We start from the raw sequence: 23,823 nt of genomic DNA on the forward strand, positions 1-23,823 counted from the left end.
TATATACTGAGATCGTGTGACACTTAGATTGCACACAGGTTTACTTTATTTAACGAATTATGTGACTTCTGAAGGTAATTGGTTGCACCAGATCTTATTTAGGGACTTCATAGCAAAGGGGGTGAATACATATGAACTCACCACTTTTCCGTTATTTATTTGTTAGAATTTTTTGAAACAAGTAACTTTTTCATTTCACTTCACCAATTTGGACTATTGTGTGTATGCCCATTACATGAAATCCAAATAAAAATCAATTTAAATTACAGGTTGTAATGCAACAAAATTAATATTTTGAATACTTTTGCAAGGCACTGTATTAAACAGTGTTTACAGTGAATTGACACAATGGACTTCAGCCTTTATAGAAACATGTTACACATACCTGCTGAGACTCTGCAGAGGATGAGGATGAGGAAGAGGAGGAGGAGGAGGAGGAGGGAGAGATGAAGAGCCATGTGAAGGTTTCAGTCTGACTGTTATATTATATGGTACCTGAGCACAAGTGTGTGTCAACGACCAAGGCAACAGCAATAATTACTACTTGTTCACAGACCTCACTTTAACTCTCTTCCTGCTTCTGTTTGTGTGTACATTCCCCCCTCAGTGGCAGATAGCAACTATTGCATCATATGGACTAGTTTAACCCCAAAACTCATAGTCACTACGACGTATTTCAGCTTTCTCTAAGGGTTTTGGGACATAGAGTCACTACTGTCCTGCTGCTCTCTACTGGAACATAGTAGAAACAAAGATTCGATAATTGGGCGACATGCACCACATTTCCATTGACAAAAATCAACATTTCAGTATATAAGAAACTATATGGTAAATGTACTGCATATTCTAGAAATGTTTAGATTTGAGGGGTCATGTGCTACAGAGATGTAGTAATGGGTACTAGACCAAGACCTCCACAGACTCTCATTTTAAACCAGGTTCATGGTTCATGTCACGATCGTTCACGGAAGAGACGGACCAAGGCGCAGCGTGATAAGCGTACATTATTTATTAAGTACTTAACACACGAACCAAAACAACAAACAAACGATACGTGAAGTCCTGAGGTTAAAACAAACCTTTATGGAACAAGATCCCACACCGACTAGTGCCAAACAGGCTGCCTAAGTATGGACCCCAATCAGAGACAACGAGCTACAGCTGCCTCTGATTGGGAACCACCCTGGCCAACATAGATCAACACGATCTAGAACAAAAACATAGAAAACTAAACATAGAACCTACACACCCTGGCTCAACATTTAAGAGTCCCCAGAGCCAGGGCGTGACAGTTCAGGGTCCTCCGGACCACAACCCAGTCTGATATTATTTTACGTTCAACAAGAACGCTCTCTGTCTCTCTCCACCTTCGATACAGGAAATGTACAGCTCATAACAACAGATGTCCTCTAAGCAAAAGTGTGAAAGTTAGCTCAGAATGCTGCAAGTTTCAGCTAAAATCATTCCATGATGTCATGTTAAATACTGAGATATACATTCTGTTATTGGCTCCAACACAGCAAACTACTTCTGATACATCAGCATTTCACTCTCAAAATCACAGAGCACGGAGCTCACATCATGTTGTGCAAATGATCTTGAGAATAATAAAATGTCTTAAAAAATATTCATGACATTTGTTTTGATCGCTTTAATACTATTTTCACACGTATATGGTAACATTTCACAACTCTTAGTACAAAACTCAAAACAGATCATCAAGAAGGCTGTTTTTTCAAAACTTTAAGCACATTTTCAATTGACTAAGTAAACACACAAAATCACACCAACTTGTTCACCAAACATGATCAGTGTTTCATCTAAGAATACCTTTCATATGAAGTAATTGCCTTTCACAATGTAATAATCACAACACTTATCATATGATTCTCTTCTCATTTGTTTAAATACATTTGACCATCATGCAATCCAACGGTGCTTAATGGTTAATCACTTAACCGTTTGGTAAACCTATAGATTTTCAACTGGTTTGTCTGCTATATATGGATTTAGAGAATTACAGAAATACAATGTGTGTTTGTATAGTATAAACATTTAAATGACATGTATGATACATGTAACCATACAAAATGACCATTCATTATTACTAATTGATTTCACATAGCGTCAACCACTATTGGTCACCATATAAAAGGGTGTGTGTGAACACTTCCTGGCACCATCCCTACGGTGAAGAATGATGGTGACAGCATCATGCTGTGTTTTCTCTTTTTTTCATTGGCAAGGACTGGGAAACTAGTCATGATCGAGGCAAAGATGAATGGAGCAAAGTACAGAGAGATCCTTGATGAAAACCTGCTCCAGAGCAATCAGGACCTCAGACTGGGGCGAAGGTTCACCTTCCAACAGGACAGTGACCCTAAGCACACAGCCAAGACAACGCAGGAGTTTCTTCAGTACAAGTCTCTGAATGTCCTTGAGTGGCCCAGCCAGAGGCCGGACTTGAACCCGATCTAACATCTCTGGAGAAACCTGAAAATAGCTGTGCAGCAACTCTCCCAATCCAACCTGACAGAGCTTGAGAGGATCTGCAGAGAAGAATGGGAGAAATTCCCCAAATATAGGTGTGCCATGCTTGTAGCGTCATACGCACTGTATATACTTTATTACTTCACTATTTGATGCACATGCTACTTCACAATATCATATTGGAACAATACTGTATAAATAACATTTACATTTACATTTGGATCATTTAGCAGACGCTCTTATCCAGAGCGACTTACAGGTGCAATTAGGGTTAAGTGCCTTGCTCAAGGGCACATCGACAGATTTTTCACCTAGTCGGCTCGGGGATTAGAACCAGCGACCTTTCTGTTACTGGCACAACGCTCTTAACCATTAAGCTACCTAACCAAAATATATTTCAGAGGGTGATGGTGATTGATGCTGCTGTTAACCATCACAAGTATATCTTTGTTGATGAAGCGGGCTTCAACCTGGCCAAAACTCAGCGCCGTGGGTGGAATCTCATCGGCCAACCGGCGACCGTCCAAGTTCCTGGACAACGTGGGGGAAACATCTCCATGTGTGCAGCTACCTCTGAAGATGGTGGTGTAGGACGTAGGCCATTACTTGGATCCTATAAAGCTGCACACCTCATTGTGTTTCTCAATGAAATTGAGCAGGCCTGTCAAGGTGAAGGGGTCACCTATGTCATTGTGTGGGACAATGTCAGGTTCCACCATGCAGATGTGGTTCAGGCATGGTTTAGGGCCCATCCCCGATTCATGACCCTATACCTTCCCCCATACTCTCCTTTCCTCAACCTTATGGAGGATTTTCTTTCAGCATGGAGGTGGAAGGTGTACGATCAACATCCCCATGAGCGTGTCACCCTCCTTCTGGCCAAGGATGAGGCATACCACGACATCAATTCAGACCAATGTCTTCCTTAGATGTCTTCATTGATCACACCTTTGATTATACATTGGATAAATGTTATGGAAGTTATACATTTTCTGTCAATTCTGTTGGGTAATGTAAGTGTATTGCCTAATGTGAAAACAGTGTAATCTACTGTAATTGACAGTACTGTAGCATATTACTTTCAGCACTTCTAAGGGCGATTTTGAAACACATATCCTGCATTGTTTGCTATTGGATTAACTGGTAGTTAAAACTACTAAATTCATTATGTTGTGTTTTGGTGATTAAACCAATGTTCTCATTACATTTCACAATAAACTTATATTTTGAATCAATGGTTGTGTGATGATAGATGTTTATAATCCAAATGAATGCACAACGACAGGTTTGGAATGAAAGACTGGCTGCGTTACAGGTGTGACCAGTTTGGAGTTCTGTACTAAGAGTTGTGAAAATGTACCACATACTTGTGAAAATAGTACCATAGCGATAAAAAAAACTGCAGCAAAGCATTTATATTAAAGTTGGAGAAGGTAAAGACAGAATAGTAGTCCAAGGCTCTGATTCAACAAGGAGATGATTTGTTGCATGTGATTGTGTTTGTGTATGTGTGTGTGTGTGTGTGTGTGTGTGTGTGTGTGTGTGTGTGTGTGTGTGTGTGTGTGTGTGTGTGCGTGTGTGTTTTATTCACCCACCAGTGGAAAACATTTACAAATCTATTTTAAAAAATCAAAATCTTTCTTCTATCGCTCTGATATAGGACAGACACTTCAAAACATAATTCCTTTTAATGCATTTTTTGATTAGCTGATTCACCATTTATGAACACGTTATTCAATGTGTTTCAATGAGATAATAGCAGCAAGGCCAAATTTAATTTTTTATCAAAACATTTTGTTATACTTTTTTTAATACTTACAAATACATATTTTTGTCATGAGCCCTCTCACTCCACCGGGTTACCACCTTAATTGGTTTCCACTATCTTCCACTCTGCTCACCTCCCTCTCTCTACTCAGCCTAACTAGCTCCACCTGTCCCTGCTCTGCTCGGCTCTAATTACTCTGCCAGCTGCGCTGCATTCCCCACTAACCTCTCCCAGTATTTAAGGCCCTGTCTTTCAGCTCTCCGGTGTCAGATCGTCTGCAAAGCTCACACCCGGAACCTGTTTGCTCGCGCTTCTGGCTCACCCTGGTTTTGTGACCCCGGACCTGCCTGTTTATTGGATACTCTTCTGCCTCAGGAGATCCAGACCTGCTTCTGCCATTACGACTCCTGACTACTCTTCAATCCCGGTAACTCTGACCAGCCTTCTGCCTTGCTACTACGTATTTTGGATTTCCCTTGAACTGTACTTCTGCCTGTTTTCATCCGCCCCGTTGTGTCTGTGTTTCCTCCCCCCCCAGGACTTCTGGACCACCAACCACCGGCGTCATCGGACGCATCGCTGCCACTGGGGGGAGGCACAGACCCAGCACATCGGACGGGATAACCCCTGGAGCCTTCACTCACTCCCTACATCCCTTTCCCCTTAAGTTTAAATAAACTTTCTGGTGTGACGCAATTGTGGTCCTCTTGTCGTCTGTCTGAACCGTGACAGTACGATCTGACCATCATGGACCCAGCGCACACTTCCCCCGACATGGAAACCGAAGAACCTGAGCAACCCACCGCCATGCTACGCCTGGAACACACTGAGAGAGAGCTAGGCCGCATGAGCGGCGTCATCTCCTCTCTGCTTCAGGTCGGCCACCAACAGCTTCAGCAGTTCCAGCAGCACCAGCAGCAGTCCCAGCAGCAGCAACAACAACTCGCCATGATCATTCAACTCCTCACCAACCTGACCCCAGCCAGTCTGCCCACCAGCCCTGCCCCCGAGTTACCTGCCCCGGTCATTGCAGCCGCTGCTCCGGAACCCAAGATTGGAAACCCCGAGCGGTTCAACGGCGATTCAACCCAGGTCCGGCCATTCCTGACTAGCTGCCGACTTCAGTTCTCCTTGCAGCCAAGGACCTTCGCCACGGAGGGGGCTAAAGTTGGGTATGCCATCACTCACCTGACGGGCCGAGCTCGACTCTGGGGAACAGCAGAGTTCGAACGTCAAACCCCCGCATGTGCAACCTTCGACCTGTTTGCTGAGGAGATGCTGAAGGTGTTTGACCTGGATTCCCCAACCGCAGAGGCGTCTCGTGAACTGTTCAGTATTCGACAAGGCAGACGTACAGTCGCAGACCATTCCATCGACTTCCGAACCCTGGCTAGACGAAGTTCTTGGAACACACCATCGTTGGTGGACGCGTTCTTCCATAGTTTGGCTGACTATATCAAGGGACGAGTTGGTCTCCCATGAACTGCCTTCCACTCTTGATGAAGCCATCGCACTGACTGTCAGGATCGACAGTAGGATACAGACCCGTCGTGCGTGGAGGGGGCGCCAAGGTCCACCTACTACCGGCATTCGGAGAGATCCGACTGGGCCCCTGTCATCTACTGCCACTCACCCAGGTCAGCTTGATCAGTCTGAGCCTATGGAGATTGGGCGAGCCTCTCTCACTCCTGCAGAGCGCCAGCGACGCTTCACCTCAAACCTCTGCCTCTATTGTGGAGGTGATGGACATCGTGTGGGAACCTGCCCTTTAAAGGGCCGAAGCTCACCGGGCATAGGGGGAGTCCGGTTGAGTTCAATGACCATCCAGTCCTCCGACCGCAAACCCCTGCTGCAAGTTCACCTCCGCCTCCCTGACTCAACTCACACCCTGGCTGCTCTGGTGGATTCTGGCGCCGAAGCCAACATAATGGACATCAAGCTGGCACGCCAACTGGGACTGGAGAACCTCCGTTTGACACCTCCTATTCCTGCCCGGGCACTGGACGGACACTTACTCGGATCGGTCACTCATGTCACGGCCCCGGTCTCGATGGGTCTGTCCGGAAACCATCAAGAAACTATCCAGTTTCACCTGCTCCCCCTCTCCAGGCCAACCCCTCATCCTGGGTTACCCATGGCTCCGCCGGCACAACCCTCAGCTCGACTGGGTGACCGGGGTGATCAGGGGAGTGGGGAGAGGACTGCCACCGAACCTGCCTGCTTGCCGCCGCACTACCCCTCGGCCAGTACCTACTAACTCCGCTCCTGACCCCTCCAAGGACCCGGTGTCGATTCTGCCAAGTCCCTGCATCGTTGCAGCTCTGACCTGGGCTGTTGAGGAACAGGTGCTGGAGGCTCTCCGTAACCAGCCAGGTCCCAGCACTTGCCCAGCTGACCGCCTTTTTGTCCCCGAAGACCTGAGGTCCCAGGTCGTTCAGTGGGGACATGACTCCCGCCTAGCTTGTCACCCTGGCTCCACCCGCACTTACAACCTGCTCGCCCAGAGGTTCTGGTGGCCCTCTCTGAGGAAGGATGTACGGGAATTCGTCCCAAGCCTGCCCCATCTGCAACCAACACAAGTCGTCCTGCCAGCCCCCAGCCGGATTGCTGCAGCCCCTGCCTGTGCCCAGGAGTCCGCTGGTCCCTGCTGCGCCTTGTCCTCCTCCTCCACGGCTCGTCGAAGGTGGTCTGGTTTACACCGTCCGCCGCCTGCTTCGGTCCAGACGGAGGGGTAGGGGTCTCCAGTACCTCATTGACTGGGAGGGCTATGGACCTGAGGAAAGGACCTGGGTGCCAGCTAGTCGGATTGTGGATAGGACTCTCATCACCGCTTTCCACCAACGGCATCCTGATCAACCTGCAATCCGTAGGGGCCGCCCCAGAGGGGTCCCTAACCGTCCGGCCCGCTCGGCTTCCTGTCCTGTGCCTGACCCTGTCTCGGGACCTGTCCCATCTCCCGACCACGGCCCTCCGGCTTCCTCCGAGGATGAGGACGTTCACTCGGACCGTTCGGAGGAGTTCTAGCCCTCCTCCGGCTCCCCTCCTCCCGCCCGGCGTGGTGTTGCTCTTGGGACTTCTGGGGCCGTCCCTTGGGGGGTTCTGTCATGAGCCCTCTCACTCCACCGGGTTACCACCTTAATTGGTTTCCACTATCTTCCACTCTGCTCACCTCCCTCTCTCTACTCAGCCTAACTAGCTCCACCTGTCCCTGCTCTGCTCGGCTCTAATTACTCTGCCAGCTGCGCTGCATTCCCCACTAACCTCTCCCAGTATTTAAGGCCCTGTCTTTCAGCTCTCCGGTGTCAGATCGTCTGCAAAGCTCACACCCGGAACCTGTTTGCTCGCGCTTCTGGCTCACCCTGGTTTTGTGACCCCGGACCTGCCTGTTTATTGGATACTCTTCTGCCTCAGGAGATCCAGACCTGCTTCTGCCATTACGACTCCTGACTACTCTTCAATCCCGGTAACTCTGACCAGCCTTCTGCCTTGCTACTACGTATTTTGGATTTCCCTTGAACTGTACTTCTGCCTGTTTTCATCCGCCCCGTTGTGTCTGTGTTTCCTCCCCCCCCCCAGGACTTCTGGACCACCAACCACCGGCGTCATCGGACGCATCGCTGCCACTGGGGGGAGGCACAGACCCAGCACATCGGACGGGATAACCCCTGGAGCCTTCACTCACTCCCTACATCCCTTTCCCCTTAAGTTTAAATAAACTTTCTGGTGTGACGCAATTGTGGTCCTCTTGTCGTCTGTCTGAACCGTGACAATTTTGTTATGTTACAGCATTATTCTAACAATTATTACATTGTTTTTCCCCCCTCATCAATCTACACACAATACCCAAAACTGACAAAGCAAAACCAGGTTATAAATTGTTGCAAATCTATAAAAAATTTAAAACTGAAATATTACATTTACATAAGTATTCAGACCCTTTTCTCAGTACTTGGTTGAAGCACCTTTGGCAGCGATTACAGCCTCGAGTCTTCTTGGGTATGACGCTACAAGTTTTGGACACCTGTACTTGGGGAGTATCTCACATTCTTCTCTGCAGATCCTCTCAAGCTCTGTCAGGTTGGATGGGAGCGTCACTGCACAGCTATTTTCAGGTGTCTCCAGAGATGTTAGATCGGGTTCAAGTCCGGGCTCTGATTGGGCCACTCAAGACTTGTCCCGAAGCCACTCCTGCATTGTCTTTGCTGTGTGCTTAGGGTCGCTGTCCTGTTGGAAGGTGAACCTTCGCCCCAGTCTGAGGCCTCTGTACTTTGCTCCGTTCATCTTTACCTCAATCCTGACTAGTCTCCCAGTCCCTGCCGCTGAAAAACATCCCCAGAGCATGATGCTGCCACCACCATGCTTCACCATAGCGATGGTGCCAAGTTTCCTCCAGATGTGACACTTGGCATTCAGGCCAAAGAGTTAAATCTTGGTTTCATCAGACCAGATAATCTTGTTTCTCATGGTCTGAGAGTCCATTAGGTGCCTTTTGGCAAACTCCAAGCGGGCTGTCATGTGCCTTTTACTGAGGAGTGGCTTCCGTCTGGCCACTCTACCAAAAAGGCCTGATTGGTGGAGTGCTGCAGAGATGGTTGTCCTTCTGGGAGGTTCTCCCATCTCCACAGAGGAACTCTGGAGCTCTGTCAGAGTGACCATCATGTTCTTGGTCACCTCCTTGACAAAGGCCCTTCTCACCCGATTGCTCAGTTTGGACGTTATAAAAAATAAAAGAGCATAACTCTACGTCCTAATGTTCATAGATCTCACTGTTTTTAACTCTCTTCTTGCTTCTGTTTGAATGTACATAACCCCCTCAGTGGTAGAGAGCAGCTATGGTATTCTATGGTCTAGTTTTAACCTAAAACATATTCATTTCAACACATTTTGTATTCAGCATCATCATCATATTTATTTTGTTACACAGCTTGTACATTTAATTTACACTCTTGATCATGATTAGTTACTGGTGTTGTACATTTGACTAGATACATGAGAGAAATAAGATGAACATGTAAAAAACAAGTGACAAGGGTAAAAGGTGGGTGACACATAACTACTATAACAGATAGTGTATGTGGTGACAATGAAAACTAACACAGCAGACTGTCTTCAGTAGTTTATGGACACAAAAGGATAGAGGGGTCTTTCTGGGGTGGGTTAAGAGGTATGACAGAAGCATATTGGAGGCAGATAGATGTTGAGACCCAGGAGAGGGGAGTGGACTGTCCTTCCAGGATAAGGACTCCACCAAGGTCACTGTCAGTCACTGCTGTGCTGCTGCTGCCCTCTACTGGAGAGGTGTGAAACATTCAGTCACAATCACAACACTGTCATCTCATGGATAGACAATGATAACAATAAGGTAAGTTTCTCAGAAAGTGGTGATACAGGATTAAGTGCAGCAAACTAAAAAGACTAAGAAAGATGTGTGTGGTTAAAGAGTGACGTTTACTACACATAGCAATGTGGTGGTGTCTGTATCTTTGTTGAGAGATCAGCATCATCTGGTACAACAGACAGAGGAGACACCAACACTGACCTGTGTGGTCACCTGTAGAGCTAGTGAGCTGTAGACCACATTATCATCTGGTTCTGCTGCCTACAGAGGAGGAACAGGTAGAGAGGTGAACAGGGACATTTCTATTATAATGGAGAGTACAGTTTAAAACACAGTTCTCTGTGAAAGACAGTTGTAATTGTGATATGTGACATAAAGGTGATATATTATGCCTATAGGTATAATGGTGACATAACCATGACTATATTAACACTGAGGAAACAATCACCTACTGTTGTTTCTGATATATATGACATATATACACATATACACACATATATATATATATATATATATATATATATATATATAAAACATGGGGGATTGGAAGTGATGCAGACAATTACATTGATGGAAGTTACAATCTATCTGTAATATTAAGCTAATCTACCCCCGAAACAAAAAAACTATACCTACCTCGGCCTAAACATCAGCGCCACAGGTAACTTCCACAAAGCTGTGAACGATCTGAGAGACAAGGCAAGAAGGGCCTTCTATGCCATCAAAAGGAACATAAAATTCGACATACCAATTAGGATCTGGCTAAAAATACTTGAATCAGTTATAGAACCCCCATTGCCCTTTATGGTTGTGAGGTCTGGGGTCCGCTCACCAACCAAGAATTCACAAAAGGGGACAGACACCATATTGAGACTCTGCATGAAGAATTCTGCGAAATTATCCTCTGTGTACAACGTAAAACACCAAACAATGCATGCAGAATAGAATTAGGCCGATACCCGCTAATTATCAAAATCCAGAAAACAGCCGTTAAATTCTACAGCCACCTAAAAGGAAGCGATTCCCAAACCTTCCATAACAAAGCCATCACCTTCGGCGGCCTTTCTCAGTAGCAAGGCTATGCTCAATGAGTCTGTACATAGTCAAAGCTTTCCTTACCTCCTGCCAAATGTATGACCATGTTAGAGACACATATTCCCCTCAGATTACACAGACCCACAAAGAATTCGAAAACAAATCCAATTTTGATTAACTCCCATATCTTTTGGGTGAAATACAACATTGTGCCATCACAGCAGCAATATTTGTGACATGTTGCCACAAGAAAATGGCAACCAGTGAAGAACAAACACCATTGTAAATACAACCCATATTTATGTTGATTTATTTTCTATTTTGTACTTTAACTATTTGCACATCATTACAAAACTGTAAATATACATAATATGACCCTTGAAATGTCTTTATTCTTTTGGAACTTTTGTGAGTGTAATGTTTACTGTTAATTTTTTATTGTTTATTTCACTTTTGTTTTTTATGTATTTCACTTGCTTTGGCAATGTTAACATATGTTTCCATTAACAATAAAGCCCTTAAATTGAAATAGATGTTGTGACACAGGAGCGGAAAGTGGGCTGTCCTTCAAAGATTCCACCAAGGTCACTCAGTCAGTCACTGCTGTTCTGCTGTTGCCCTCTGCTGGAGAGGAAGAGAAACATTCAGTCACAATCACAACACTGTCATCTCATGGATAGACAATGATAACGGTATCTGGTAAAACTTACGGATAGACAATGATAACGGTATCTGGTAAAACAGACAGAGGAGACACCAACACTGACCTGTGTGGTCACCTGTAGAGCTAGTGACCTGTAGACCACATTATCATCTGGTTCTGCTGCCTACAGAGGAGGAACAGGTAGAGAGGTGAACAGGGACAGTTCTGTTATAATGGAGAGTACAGTTTGAAACACAGTTCTCTGTGAAAGACAGTTGTAATTGTGATATGTGACATAAAGGTGATATATTATGCCTATAGGTATAATGGTGACATAACCATGACTATATTAACACTGAGGAAACAATCACCTACTGTTGTTTCTGATAACATAATACTAGCTGTGGCTAATCAGCAGAGCAGCTTTACCTTGGCCTGTACTTTTAGTTGGGCCTTGTGCTGGAGGATGACAGTGCTGTATGTGACATCATCATCATCTTCAGGAAATGGGGCCTGCTGGTAGAGAGAGACCCAGATAACAAAAATGTATTGTTATATTGTCATAGTGTACATTTACCTATTGCTTGTTCCAAGACAGAAAATTATACTGTAAATACAATTGTTTTCTAAAACAGAAGCAAACAGCCATAATGTTGTCTAAGACCAACGACGCATGTAGACATATGTTGACCTTCTGTTCTGTCCTGAACTGATCAGGAATCACAGTGCTGTACATCACGTCATGGTGGCTGTCTGGGTTTGGGCTCTGAGAAATGGACAGGACAGAAGGTAAACATATGGCTACATGCATAGGAAGACAGAGTATTGGAACTTCAGATACTCAGCTCAACACTGCAGGGATTGAGGATAGAGAGAGAGAGAGAGAGAGAGAGAGAGAGAGAGAGAGAGAGAGAGAGAGAGAGAGAGAGAGAGAGAGAGAGAGAGAGAGAGAGAGAGAGAGAGAGAGAGAACCCAAGCTCACACTACATAGATAGAGGAGAGAGAAAGAGAGAGAGAACCTTAGCTCCATGCAGAGATGGAGTGATTGGTACTAGTCCAAGATCTCCACAGACCTAAACCAGGTTTATTCAGTTTGTACCTGCTGTGCTGTTTCTCTGGTGTATCTCACTGTGCTGTATGAAATGTCCTGCTCAGGGTCAGCAGACTGCAAAGAAATAAACAGCAAAGAGAAACAGGACTTGTCTATTTAACAACTAAACCACTGTTTGTTTCCATGATAAGCCTGACAAGAGGAGCTAAACTCCTTTACCACATAATAATATAATAATATGCCATTTAGCAGACGCTTTTATCCAAAGCGACTTACAGTCATGTGTGCACATTAAAATGTGGTATCACACATATTTTGCACACTGGGTGAATGTCAAGAATGCACAGAACTGGTTTAGAAATAGACATGAGCTGTAATGCTGTAAATGATAGGATGCAGTCAGAGGTATATTTAGTGAACTGACAATTTCCTGTTCTCTGTCTTTTAAACATCATTTGTCAACGTCTTGAGTGCTATAAGACCTTGGGTTCAGAATATGGGACCTTTTATGTCAACTCATTGATAACCAACTGAAGAGGTAACACTAGAGTCAAATGGTAGATGATCCCAAATCATGAAGAGAAAAGCAGATGGTTGAAAATAATATAATATAATAAATTAAGTGTATCCTACCACTGAGTTGTTAGTTGTCTGGTCCTTGGCCTTATTGTCCTCTGGAATAAATCAAATCAAATGTATTTGTCACATGCGCCGAATAGACCTTACCGTGAAATACTTACTTACAAGCCCTTAACCAACAATGCAGTTCAAGAAATAAGCACAGATGGTTAGGAGCCTGTAAAACGGCAGCCCCTCCAGTGCCATTATTCACAAAGAGAGGAAGATGTCAATTACTTCTGAGATTGTTATAGTACAATAATACCTCTGAATGGATTTCTTATAGACAATTCCTCTAAATACTTTCTGTCATTCAAGATAAATCACAGGCAAGCAATATACTGTTGGTCACAATGTCAATACATATTTTTCTTAACTATTCTCCTTTTTTATATTCACATAAAATGACTACTTACTATGCTTTGTCCATATCTTCCATGTGACTAGGATACCAGCTGTCACCACCACCAACATGCCCCAAGGAATCAGTAGGACTTTCACATCTATGGACCTGATGGATTACATAGAAGAACTTTAATTAAAAATACAATTAAAATAGATCATTATAAATTGATCATTTGTGAAAAGGTAATAACTTTTTGTTTACACTGTTCTGATAAACGGAACAATTATTTAGCTATTCACATGTGTGGAAGTTGACCATGCAATTGAAGAGATGATATTATTATTATTGAGATTATTACTATACAAATAATGTTTTCTTTTTTTAAAAGTGCAACTTGTCCTTGCAAATGAGTGAGAATAACACAAAAATTTCTGCTACTTCTGCAAAGAGATGTTCTACCCAAGAGGAAGTGCTAACAGTCTCTATATGCATTTAGGGAGGGTGTTTGGTTATCTTCAGCTGTTGTAGTGTATGATGGAATTGTAACATTTCTTTGTGTTCATATTATCAAACAATTGCCATAATATGTGGGATATTACAGCTGAATGAGTGATAATAACCTCGGGTGGACTTCCTCCATGTTCCCCTCAGCTTGGGTTGCTGTGAGGTAAAACAACAATGCCATCAATGAAATTACTGGTATACCAGATAGTCAGTTTGTATAGCAACATCACATTCATAGTCAATATTCCAATTTGTTTCAGACGATGAAACAAAGTGAATCTGCTGTCAAGGATTATGAAAACAGTAGCAGATTTTCACTGACTATCATCTATGTCAAGAAGTAAATGATGGAATAAATACATATTGTCATTGTGATACTAATGTAAGAAAATTACATAATTTTGATGTGAAGTAACTATGGATATTAAACTATTTTTGTGACCCAAACAGAAAGTACTTACTGATAGCAGTGATGTTTTGTGTTGCAGTATGTTGACTGACAGTGATGTGAACAGGCATCTCTAGTTCTCCCACTTCACACCAATACCAGTCAGTGTTCTCCATCTTCAGTCCACTCATAGTCACTGTTGAGACTGTTCTGTTGTTGGCCAGACTGATATCCTTTAATGTCACTGATGTTCCATGTAAAGTCCCAGAATACGACACACAATCACCACCCATCCTGCACCACTTCATATCTCCAGAGTTACTATAGTAACAACGGACAGTGACACTCCCTCCTTCAACTCCAGTCACTTCCTGTTGGTCCACATAAAGTTCTGGAGTACCTGAACACAGAGGTACAGACACCAAAGAAAGAACTCAGCAGCATAACTTTATTTCTAGTAAGTATTTTATTATTAATATTATTTTTAAAAATGTTTTAAAACCGACCACTGCAGAGTTTAAACAAAGTTTACACCACAATCTACATACAGAGAACATAAAGTATTCTTCAGGTCAACTTGAACCATAATGGTGATACCAGTTACCAGACAAGGAACCAGTTACCAGGAAATTAAATGAGAACACCAGTCATTTAGTTTGTGGAAGCAGGCTATATCTGATTGTCTCATCATTACTGAGAACTACCTATTCTACTTTACTGAATTGTAAGAGTTGCAGGGATCTTACCTGGAGTGACAGACAGGTAGAACCGTTGTATCATGATATCTGGTCCTTCATTGATCTCCACAACACACCTGTAAGTCTTAGAGTCCTCTGGCTCCAGATCAGTCATGGTCACAGTGAAGACTCTCTGGTTGATGTCATCAGAGATTGAGGCATTACCACTGCTCTTAGGATGGTCACTGCGTACTAGAGATGAGCAACGACTCCAATCATACCCTTTACACCAGTATTTCTCATGATTGATGTAATACTGATCATAGTGACATGGGATGGTGATGGAGCCTCCGGCCTGCACAGACACATACCTCACTGTGAACACATCAACACAAAACACATTTAGGTTGGAATTCAACAGAATCTGCACTGCAGAATAAAAATCCCATTGCTTATACACTATAAAACAGCTTGTTAATGATTGAGATTTATTACACCGTGTTTAGAGTGAATTGACCCACTGGACTTCAGCCCTTTATAGAAACATGTTACACATATCTGCTGATTTTTTTAAAATTATTATTTTTATTTAATTTTATTTTTTCACCTTTATTTAACCAGGTAAGCCAGTTGAGAACAGGTTCTCATTTACAACTGCGACCTGGCCAAGATAAAGCAAAGTAGTGCAATAAAAACAACACAGAGTTACATATGGGGTAAAAAACATAAAAGTCAGAAATACAACAGAAAATATATATACAGTGTGTGCAAATGTAGCAAGTTATGGAGGTAAGGCAATAAATAGGCTATAGTGCAGAATAATTACAATAGTATTAACACTGGAATGCTAGATGTGCAAGAGATTATGTGCAAATAGAGATACTGGGGTGCAAAAGAGCAAAATAAATAACAATATAGGGATGAGGTAGTTGAGTGGGCTAATTTCAGATGGGCTGTGTACAGGTGCAGTGATCGGTAAGGTGCTCTGACAACTGATGCTTAAAGTTATTGAGGGAGATAAGAGTCTCCAGCTTCAGAGATTTTTGCAATTCGTTCCAGTCATTGGCAGCAGAGAACTGGAAGGAATGGCGGACAAAAGAGGTGTTGGCTTTGGGAATGACCAGTGAGATATACCTGCTGGAGCACAGACTACGGGTGGGTGCTGCTATGGTGACCAATGAGCTAAGATAAGGCGGGGATTTGCCTAGCAGTGATTTAGCATGCCTAGCATGTGATACTCTGTAGAGGATGAGGAAGAGGAGGAGGAGGAGGAGGGAGAGATGAAGAGCCATGTGAAGGTTTCAGTCTGCCTGGTAAATTATATGGTACCTGAGCACAAATGTTTGTCAAGTACCAAGGTACCAGCCAGAATGACTCTACTTCCTAATGTTAGTAGACTTCACTGTCTGTAACTCTCTTCCTGCTTCTGTTTGTGTGTACATGGCCCCCTCAGTGGCAGATAGCAACTATTGCATTACGAAGACTAGTTCAACCCCAAAATCATAGTCACTAAAATATATTTCAGCTTTCTCTAAGGGTTTTGGGACCAAAAGTCACTACTATCCTGTTACCCTCTACTGAAAAATAGACTGCTAATGATTACAAGTATTCGATAATTGGGCGACATACACCACATTGGCAAATTCAATATTTCGGTATATAAGAAACAATATGATAAATGTACTCTATGTGCTAGACATTGATAGATTTGAGGGGTCATGTGCTACAGCGATGTAGTGATGGGTACTAGACCAAGACCTCCACAGACTCTCATTTTAAACCAGGTTCATGGTTCAGGGTCCTCCGGACCACAACCCAGTCTGATATTATTTTACGTTCAACAAGAACGCTCTCTGTCTCTCTCCCTTTTCTATACAGGAAATGTACAGCTCACAACCACAGATGTCCTCTAAGCATAAGTGTGAAAGTTAGCTCAGAATGCTGCAAGTTTAAGCTAAACTCATTCCATAATGTCATGTTAAATACTGAGCTATTCATTCTGTTGTTGGCTCCAATACAGCAAACTACTTCAGATACATCAGAATGTCACTCTCAAAATCACAAATGATCTTGAGAAGAATCAAATGTCTTAAAAAATATTCATGACATTTTTTTTGATCGCTTTCATACTAATTTCACATGTATGTGGTAACATTTCACAACTCTTAGTACAAAACTCAAAACAGATCATCAAAAAGGCTGTTTTTTCTAAACTTTAAGCACATTTTCAATTGACTAAGTACAACACACAAAATCACACAAACCTTTTCACCAAACATGATCAGTGTTTCATCTAGAAATACCTTTCATATAAAGTAATTGCCTTTAACAATGTAATAATCACAATACTTTTCATATGATTCTCTTCACATTTGTTTAAATAGATTTGACCATCATGCAATCCAACGGCGCTTAATGGTTAGTCACTTAACCGTTGGTAAACCCATTGATTTTTGACTGGTTTGTCTACTATATATGTATTTAGAGAACTACAGAAATACAATGTGTGTTTGTATAGTATAAACATCTAAATGACATGTATGATACATGATAACCATACATAATGAATATTAATTATTACTAATTGATTTCACATAGTCCCCTGTAGCTCAGTTGGTAGAGCATGGCGCTTGCAACGCCAGGGTTGTGGGTTCGTTTCCCACGGGGGGCCAGTATGAAAATGTATGCAATCACTAACTGTAAGTCGCTCTGGATAAGAGCGTCTGCTAAATGACTAAAATGTAAAACATAGTGCAACCACTATTGGTCACCATATAAAAGGGTGTGTGTGAACACTTGCAATTTCTTTAACAAGGAGCAGGATAGACAGCAAGGGGGAGGGAGAAATCAAAGAGCTGGTGGACAAGGGGCCGTCAGAGAGGTGGGCATGGGCCCCATCAAAGAGGTGGGCATGGGCCCCATCATAGAGGTCAAAGAGGTGGGCATGGGCCCCATCATAGAGGTCAAAGAGGTGGGCATGGGCCCCATCATAGAGGTCAAAGAGGTGGGCATGGGCCCCATCAAAGAGGTCAAAGAGGTGGGCATTAGACCCATCAAAGAGGTCAAAGAGGTGGGCATGGGCCCCATCATAGAGGTGAAAGAGGTGGGCATGGGCCCCATGAAAGAGGTCAAAGAGGTGGGGAGTCGTGAAGGTTTGAGTCTGTGTGTGTGACACAGTATCTGTGTACTAATATGTAGATCAGTCAAGGACAAAGGCACCAGTCGAGAATGACTCTACTTCCCAATGTTCACAGACCTCACTTTAACTCTTCCTGCTTCTGTTTGTGTGTACATGCCCCCCTCAGTGGCAGATACCAACTATTGCATTATATAGACTAGTTTAACCCAAACTCATAGCCACTACAACGTTGTTCAAGCCCCCATGCAGTTTCATTTTATTTTTAAATCACTGTCTGTGTTCATTTCATGAAAACAAATCAAAAATACATTTTTCATGATTTATTTTCCTGAGCCTCCTTTTGACATTGAAATGCTCTGTGTGATCATATGTGCGTGTTGATACAAATTTAAATATATTTAAATACAGAGCCCTGATTGGCGGAGAGGATTGTGTAGACTAGAGCCTACCCAGTTTACCCCTTCAAAGTAGGAGGATAAATATTCAAATAAAACAGAATCAGAATAATCATTTCAGATTGTGATGTCATCCTGTGGGTCAAAACTCCATCCCACTAGAACATCTGAAAATCCTGTCGTTTTTTTCTTCAAAAAGCTCTTACACTAAAAGGGCATTATCCAAATGTGTTACAATTTCACAGTATTATTTCAACCTCATTGTGTGGAAATATAATTTAAAAACAAACAAGAAACTCACATCTTTGACTGCACTGCCCCTTTCAGGAAGGGCTCTTTGGGAGCAATAGTCACGATTATCCTGTTACCTTCTGCTGGAAAATAGGTCACACATTGCCTCCTGGCTAACCACCTGTTCGTCAAGGCTTAGAAGTGCCAATTTCATCAGAAGGCTGTCTCCTTCTTAGGCTACCAAATCAGCCCGCAGGGAGTGAGGATGGACGACAAGAAGGTAGATGCAGTCAGGTTATGGCCAGTCCCGACCACCACAAAGGGGTTACAATGGTTTTTGGGGTTTGCCAACTTCTACCGCAGTTTCATCAGGAACTTCAACTTCGTCGCCGCCCCTCTCACCTCTCTCCTCAAGGGTGGTCCCCGTAGGTTGGTATGGAGCCCAGCAGCCGACGAGGCCTTCCGTCTACTCAAGGGATGTTTCACCTCCGCCCCATTGCTCAAACACTCAGATCCAACGATATCCTTTGTGGTGGAGGTGGACGCTTCAGAGGTGGGCGTGGGGGCAGTTCTGTCTCAACGACAGGGTAATCCACAGAAATTGTGTCCGTGTGCATATATCTCTTAGAAACTGACACCTGCAGAGAGGAATTAGGACGTCGGTGATCGAGAGCTCCTGGTGTTGAAGTTGGCATTAGAGGAGTGGAGACACTGGCTGGAGGGCACCAAGGTACCATTCGTCATCCTCACCAACCATTGGAACCTGGAGTACATACGGACAGCGAGGAGGCTGAATCCTAGCTAAGCAAGGTGGGCCCTTTTCTTCACAAGGTTCGACTTCACGCTGACCTATTGCCCAGGTTCAAAGAACACCAAGGCCAATGCCCTGACCCGTCTCTACGATTCGGGAGAGGGTCCTGTCCTAAGTGCATCCTCCCGAGTCGTAGCTCCTGTGGTCTGGGATGTAGATGTTGCCAGGCTCTGGAGAGGGACCCGCGACCACTAACTGTCCTCCCGAGCGCATCTATGTTCCCACGGGAATAAGGGATTGGCTGCTGACCTTGGCACACACAGCTGTCGTCGCTGGACATCCAGGTATTTCTCGCACTACCCAATCCATCTCTGAGAAGTACTGGTGGCCCACCTTGGCGCAGGGCATCATTCGCTACATCAACTCCTGTTCCGTATGTGCCCAAACCAAATCCCCCCAGAACGCTCCAGCAGGGAAACTCCTTCCCGTGCCTCAGCGTCCCTGGTCCCATCTATCCACTGACTTAGTTACTGGTCTCCCCTCCTCTGAGGGTTTCACCACCATTTTGGTGGTTGTGGATAGATTTTCTAAATCCTGTCATTTAATCCCTCTTTCTGGCCTCCCTACCGCTCTCCAGGTCGCTGAGGCACTATTCCAGCAGGTCTTCCGGCATTATGGCCTTCCAGACGACATTGTCTCCGACAGTGGCCCCCAATTCACATCATGGGTATGGAGAGCCTTTATGACAGTCTGCCTCATTTCCGGGTATAGGCCCCAGTCCAACGGGCAGGTAGCGAGGATGAACCAGGAGCTGGGGAGGTTCCTGAGGAGTCACTGTCAGGACCGGCAGGGAGAGCGGGCTCGACTCCTTCCATGGGCGGAGTACGCCCAGAACTCGCTACGTCACTCCTCCACTGGGTTGACCCCCTTCCAGTGTGTTCTGGGTTTTCAGCCGGCCCTGGCTCCGTGGAACCCGGGCCAGACCGAAACTCCTGCGGTTGAGTGGTTCAGCCGCACAGAAGAAGTGTGGAGCGATGACCACATGAGACTCCAGCTCGCCGTCCACCGTCAAAAGGAGCAGGCAGACCGCCACCGCAGTGCGACCCCTGTGTACCACCCTGGGGATTGTGTCTGGCTCTCTACCAGGAACCTCCCACTCCACCCTGCAAGAAGCTGAGTCCCTGGTTTCTGGGGCCATTCAATGTTCTCTGGAGGGTCAACGAGGTGACATATAGGTTACAGCTTCCCAGTGACTACCGTATCTCACCTTCTTTTCATGTCTCCCTTCTCAGGCCGGTGGTTCCTGGTCCCCTAGCTTATGCTGTCCCCCACGACACTCCTTCGCCCCCCCCCCTCGACATCGAGGGGGGTCCTGCTTATGCTGTCAGATCTCTACTGGACACCCGACGTCGGGGGGTCGGCTCCAGTACCTGGTGGACTGGGAGGGTATGGCCCAGAGGAGCGGTGTTGGGTTCCGGTGGAGGACATTCTGGATCCCAACATCATCCGTGATTTCCACCTTCGCCGCCCGGACCGGCCCGCTCCTCGTCCTCGGGGCTGCCCCGCTGGTCGGCGTTGTCCTGCGGCTGGAGCCGCGCTTCGGTGGGGGGAGTGGTACTGTCACGTCTACTCCCGCTCCACCCCTTCGGCATTCGACGTCGCCAGTATACTAACCCCAGGTTCTGGGATCCATCATTACGCACACCTGCACGTCATCATGGGGCACACCTGGACTCCATTACCTCACTTGTTACCTCCCCTATATCTGGCACTCCCTTAGGTTCTTTCCCCAGTCAGTATTATTCCTGTGGTTATGCGTAGACACTACTGTTATGTTGTCTTGTTCCATATTTTATTAAACGTTTCACCTGCACCTGCTTCTCGACTCACAGCGTCTTCGTTACATTACATTATGAAGCTTACATAATTTAGTTCCCCAGAACAGTTGAGCCTGTCAACTGTTTGTTTGTAAATAGCACAACAGGAGAAAGCGGGAGCAGGTGAGTCCAGCTGTGTATTGACAGGGGTCGCATTTTATACTGAAAGTCAACAGTGTATTTTCACTTCAATAGAGTGATCAGGGACGTGCAACTATAGTTTTCCTTCACAGAAAACACATTAGTGCAACACATTTGGCAGAAAATAGCTTAATTTCCATCAGATGACAACAGAATTGCAACACTATTTGGATGGCAGCCACACAAGTAAATGATCTTACAATGAAAGCACAGCACAAACACTACAGTTAATACTATAGTATACTAGAGTCATGTCCACAAACACTACAGTAAACACTATAGAATACTACATTTATGTCTGCAAAAACACTAAAGTTAATACTACAGTAAAGTCCGCAAAAACACTACAGTGAATACAGGGTTGGGTAGGTTACTTTCTAAATGTAATCTGTTACAGTTACTAGTTACCTATCCAAATTTGTAATCAGTACTGTAATCTAGATTACATTCCTCTTAAGAGGTGCAGGTTAGTAGCTGGCACAGCCACAAAGTCATAACATCTGCTTTTATACCTAACTCTAACCTTAACCACACTGCTAACCCTAATGCCTAACCTTAAATTCAGACCAAAAAGCTAGTTTTTGTTTTTATACATTTTTACAATAAGCTACAGACAATTTTGACTTTGAAGCTGGCCCATCTAGCGGAAATCGCTCAGTTCTGCCTCAAGGACAAGACTAATCACAATAAAGGTCAACCTGCTTAATTAGAAGAAGACACAAATATCTTGAACAACATCTATTGCATAGCTTGCCATAAATGTATGTTGCATTTTACTTTATGGGTTGGTTATATAGGCTTCTTCTAACCCATTGCTTTCTACTACAGATAATAATATGATTAAGGCTATATATTTGCATTTACAAAACAGTCTGTCAGATATTTTGTCATTCCAATTAATTTAATACTCCTTGATCTTCAACAATAGGTCGTGGAAATATAAATTAGTCAAATTGTTTTTCCTGAGCATAACCTAAAAACTAAGGACTATTAGCCTACACTGTTGTTTCTGATGTTGTTGTCATGGAGGACTGAGTGGGCTCATTGCTTCAAGTTGAAAAATAAAAGCTGCTCTCGGAATGGCATGCTTTGAGCACTACCAAAAAGTGATATTTGCATGTGAAAAATGTATTCCATATGCTGCATTTGCTATGGGTCTATTGTTTACGTTTTTGTTGGTGACACTTTGATATCTCGATAAGTCTATCAAAAGTGCGTGAGTTTGAGCATGCCATTTTTTTTCCCAGCACTAATTAAATTGAGCAATAAAAGCCCCACTTTTGAAGCACAATACCATGGGGGGGTTTAACTCAAACTTTTATTCCATACACTATGCAGCTGTTGCAAGAGTGCATATTTCACTTGCTGTCCACTGGGGCGTATTCATTGTGCCGATTATGTTGCAAAATGTTGCAAAAAAAGCCAATGGAACGAAACGGGGAGGGACCTACCTGACTTTGTCTGACAGAAACTCTTGTCACAGAGATTCTAAACCCAGAGGCGCAACATTGCGAGACTACCGGGACTACCTTTAGGGTACCTGTCTGGCATCTGTGCTGGTAAGGGAACAGATGCCAGACAGGTAGGATTCCAGTTGAGGTGGTTTAATAACGCTGAAGATGGACAGGCACGGAACAGCACCGCACAGTGTATGTAGTATGGATGGGCTAAGGCACTTAGTTGTCTGGCAAATTTCAACAAGGACGCACACTGGTCTTGGCTAACACAATGAAAGCTACCTGGTGGGAAAACACAAGGATGGCTGGAACTTTCTCTCACTTGACTTCTCTCGAGCTGATCTTCTCTGAGCTGGAGATCGCCCAGCATGCTCTGCTCCACTTCACCGGTGGGCGAAGCTACAGCTCTGATATGATGGACTAATTACTGATATGATTAACTACAAATACTTCACAGCCTTTAGTAGTCACAACTTTGTCTTACCGCTCGTGGTAACGTTAGCCATTACACGACTCATTAGCTAGTGTCGTATCGGGTGAATGGTGGCCATTATTGCTGTCAACAAAGAGTCCGTCTATGCTGCATCGTGTTAGAGGCTTTTATTAAAATCACGAGGTTACAGCATAAATGACAGGTGACATGACACCCGGGGAACGACGCCTCCGAATGGCTGCTCGTTCTGACGTTCTTCTTCGTTTTCCCCCCTATTTATAAACAATGATGCTCCCTCTTCTGGCCAATCCCCAGTCTCCCCTGTCTACACACACACTTCCGGTCTGTTGGATATGGCGTTACACCTAAAACATTCCCTCTTGATACTAACATAAACACATTCCATTTCTTCATGAAAAACATTTAACAAAGGCATAATCTTCAGATACGATACTAGCAAAGTAAACATTCAGAACGTTCATTTAGCGCCAAGTAGTTAGCTAGCATCACGATACATCAAGATACTGAGATATTAAGTAGC

At 44.2% G+C, this 23,823-nt stretch overlaps 1 protein-coding gene across 1 annotated transcript in view; it reads right to left on the reverse strand.

The window, feature by feature from the left end:
- Positions 1-9,758: 9,758 nt before the first annotated feature.
- LOC123483440 (polymeric immunoglobulin receptor-like) overlaps positions 9,759-23,823 on the reverse strand; it is a 38,095-nt gene continuing 24,030 nt past the window's right edge. Inside the window, exons 4-9 of the mRNA XM_045213424.1 lie at positions 14,255-14,581; positions 13,910-13,949; positions 13,360-13,454; positions 12,959-12,999; positions 11,704-11,787; positions 9,759-9,857 (exon numbers count right to left, since the gene is read on the reverse strand). Of these exons, the coding sequence (XP_045069359.1) occupies positions 9,759-9,857; positions 11,704-11,787; positions 12,959-12,999; positions 13,360-13,454; positions 13,910-13,949; positions 14,255-14,581 (686 nt within the window). The remainder of the gene's footprint in view (positions 9,858-11,703; positions 11,788-12,958; positions 13,000-13,359; positions 13,455-13,909; positions 13,950-14,254; positions 14,582-23,823) is intronic.

The sequence above is a fragment of the Coregonus clupeaformis genome, unplaced genomic scaffold (genome assembly GCF_020615455.1).
Source record: "Coregonus clupeaformis isolate EN_2021a unplaced genomic scaffold, ASM2061545v1 scaf0111, whole genome shotgun sequence".
Classification (NCBI taxonomy): domain Eukaryota; kingdom Metazoa; phylum Chordata; class Actinopteri; order Salmoniformes; family Salmonidae; genus Coregonus; species Coregonus clupeaformis.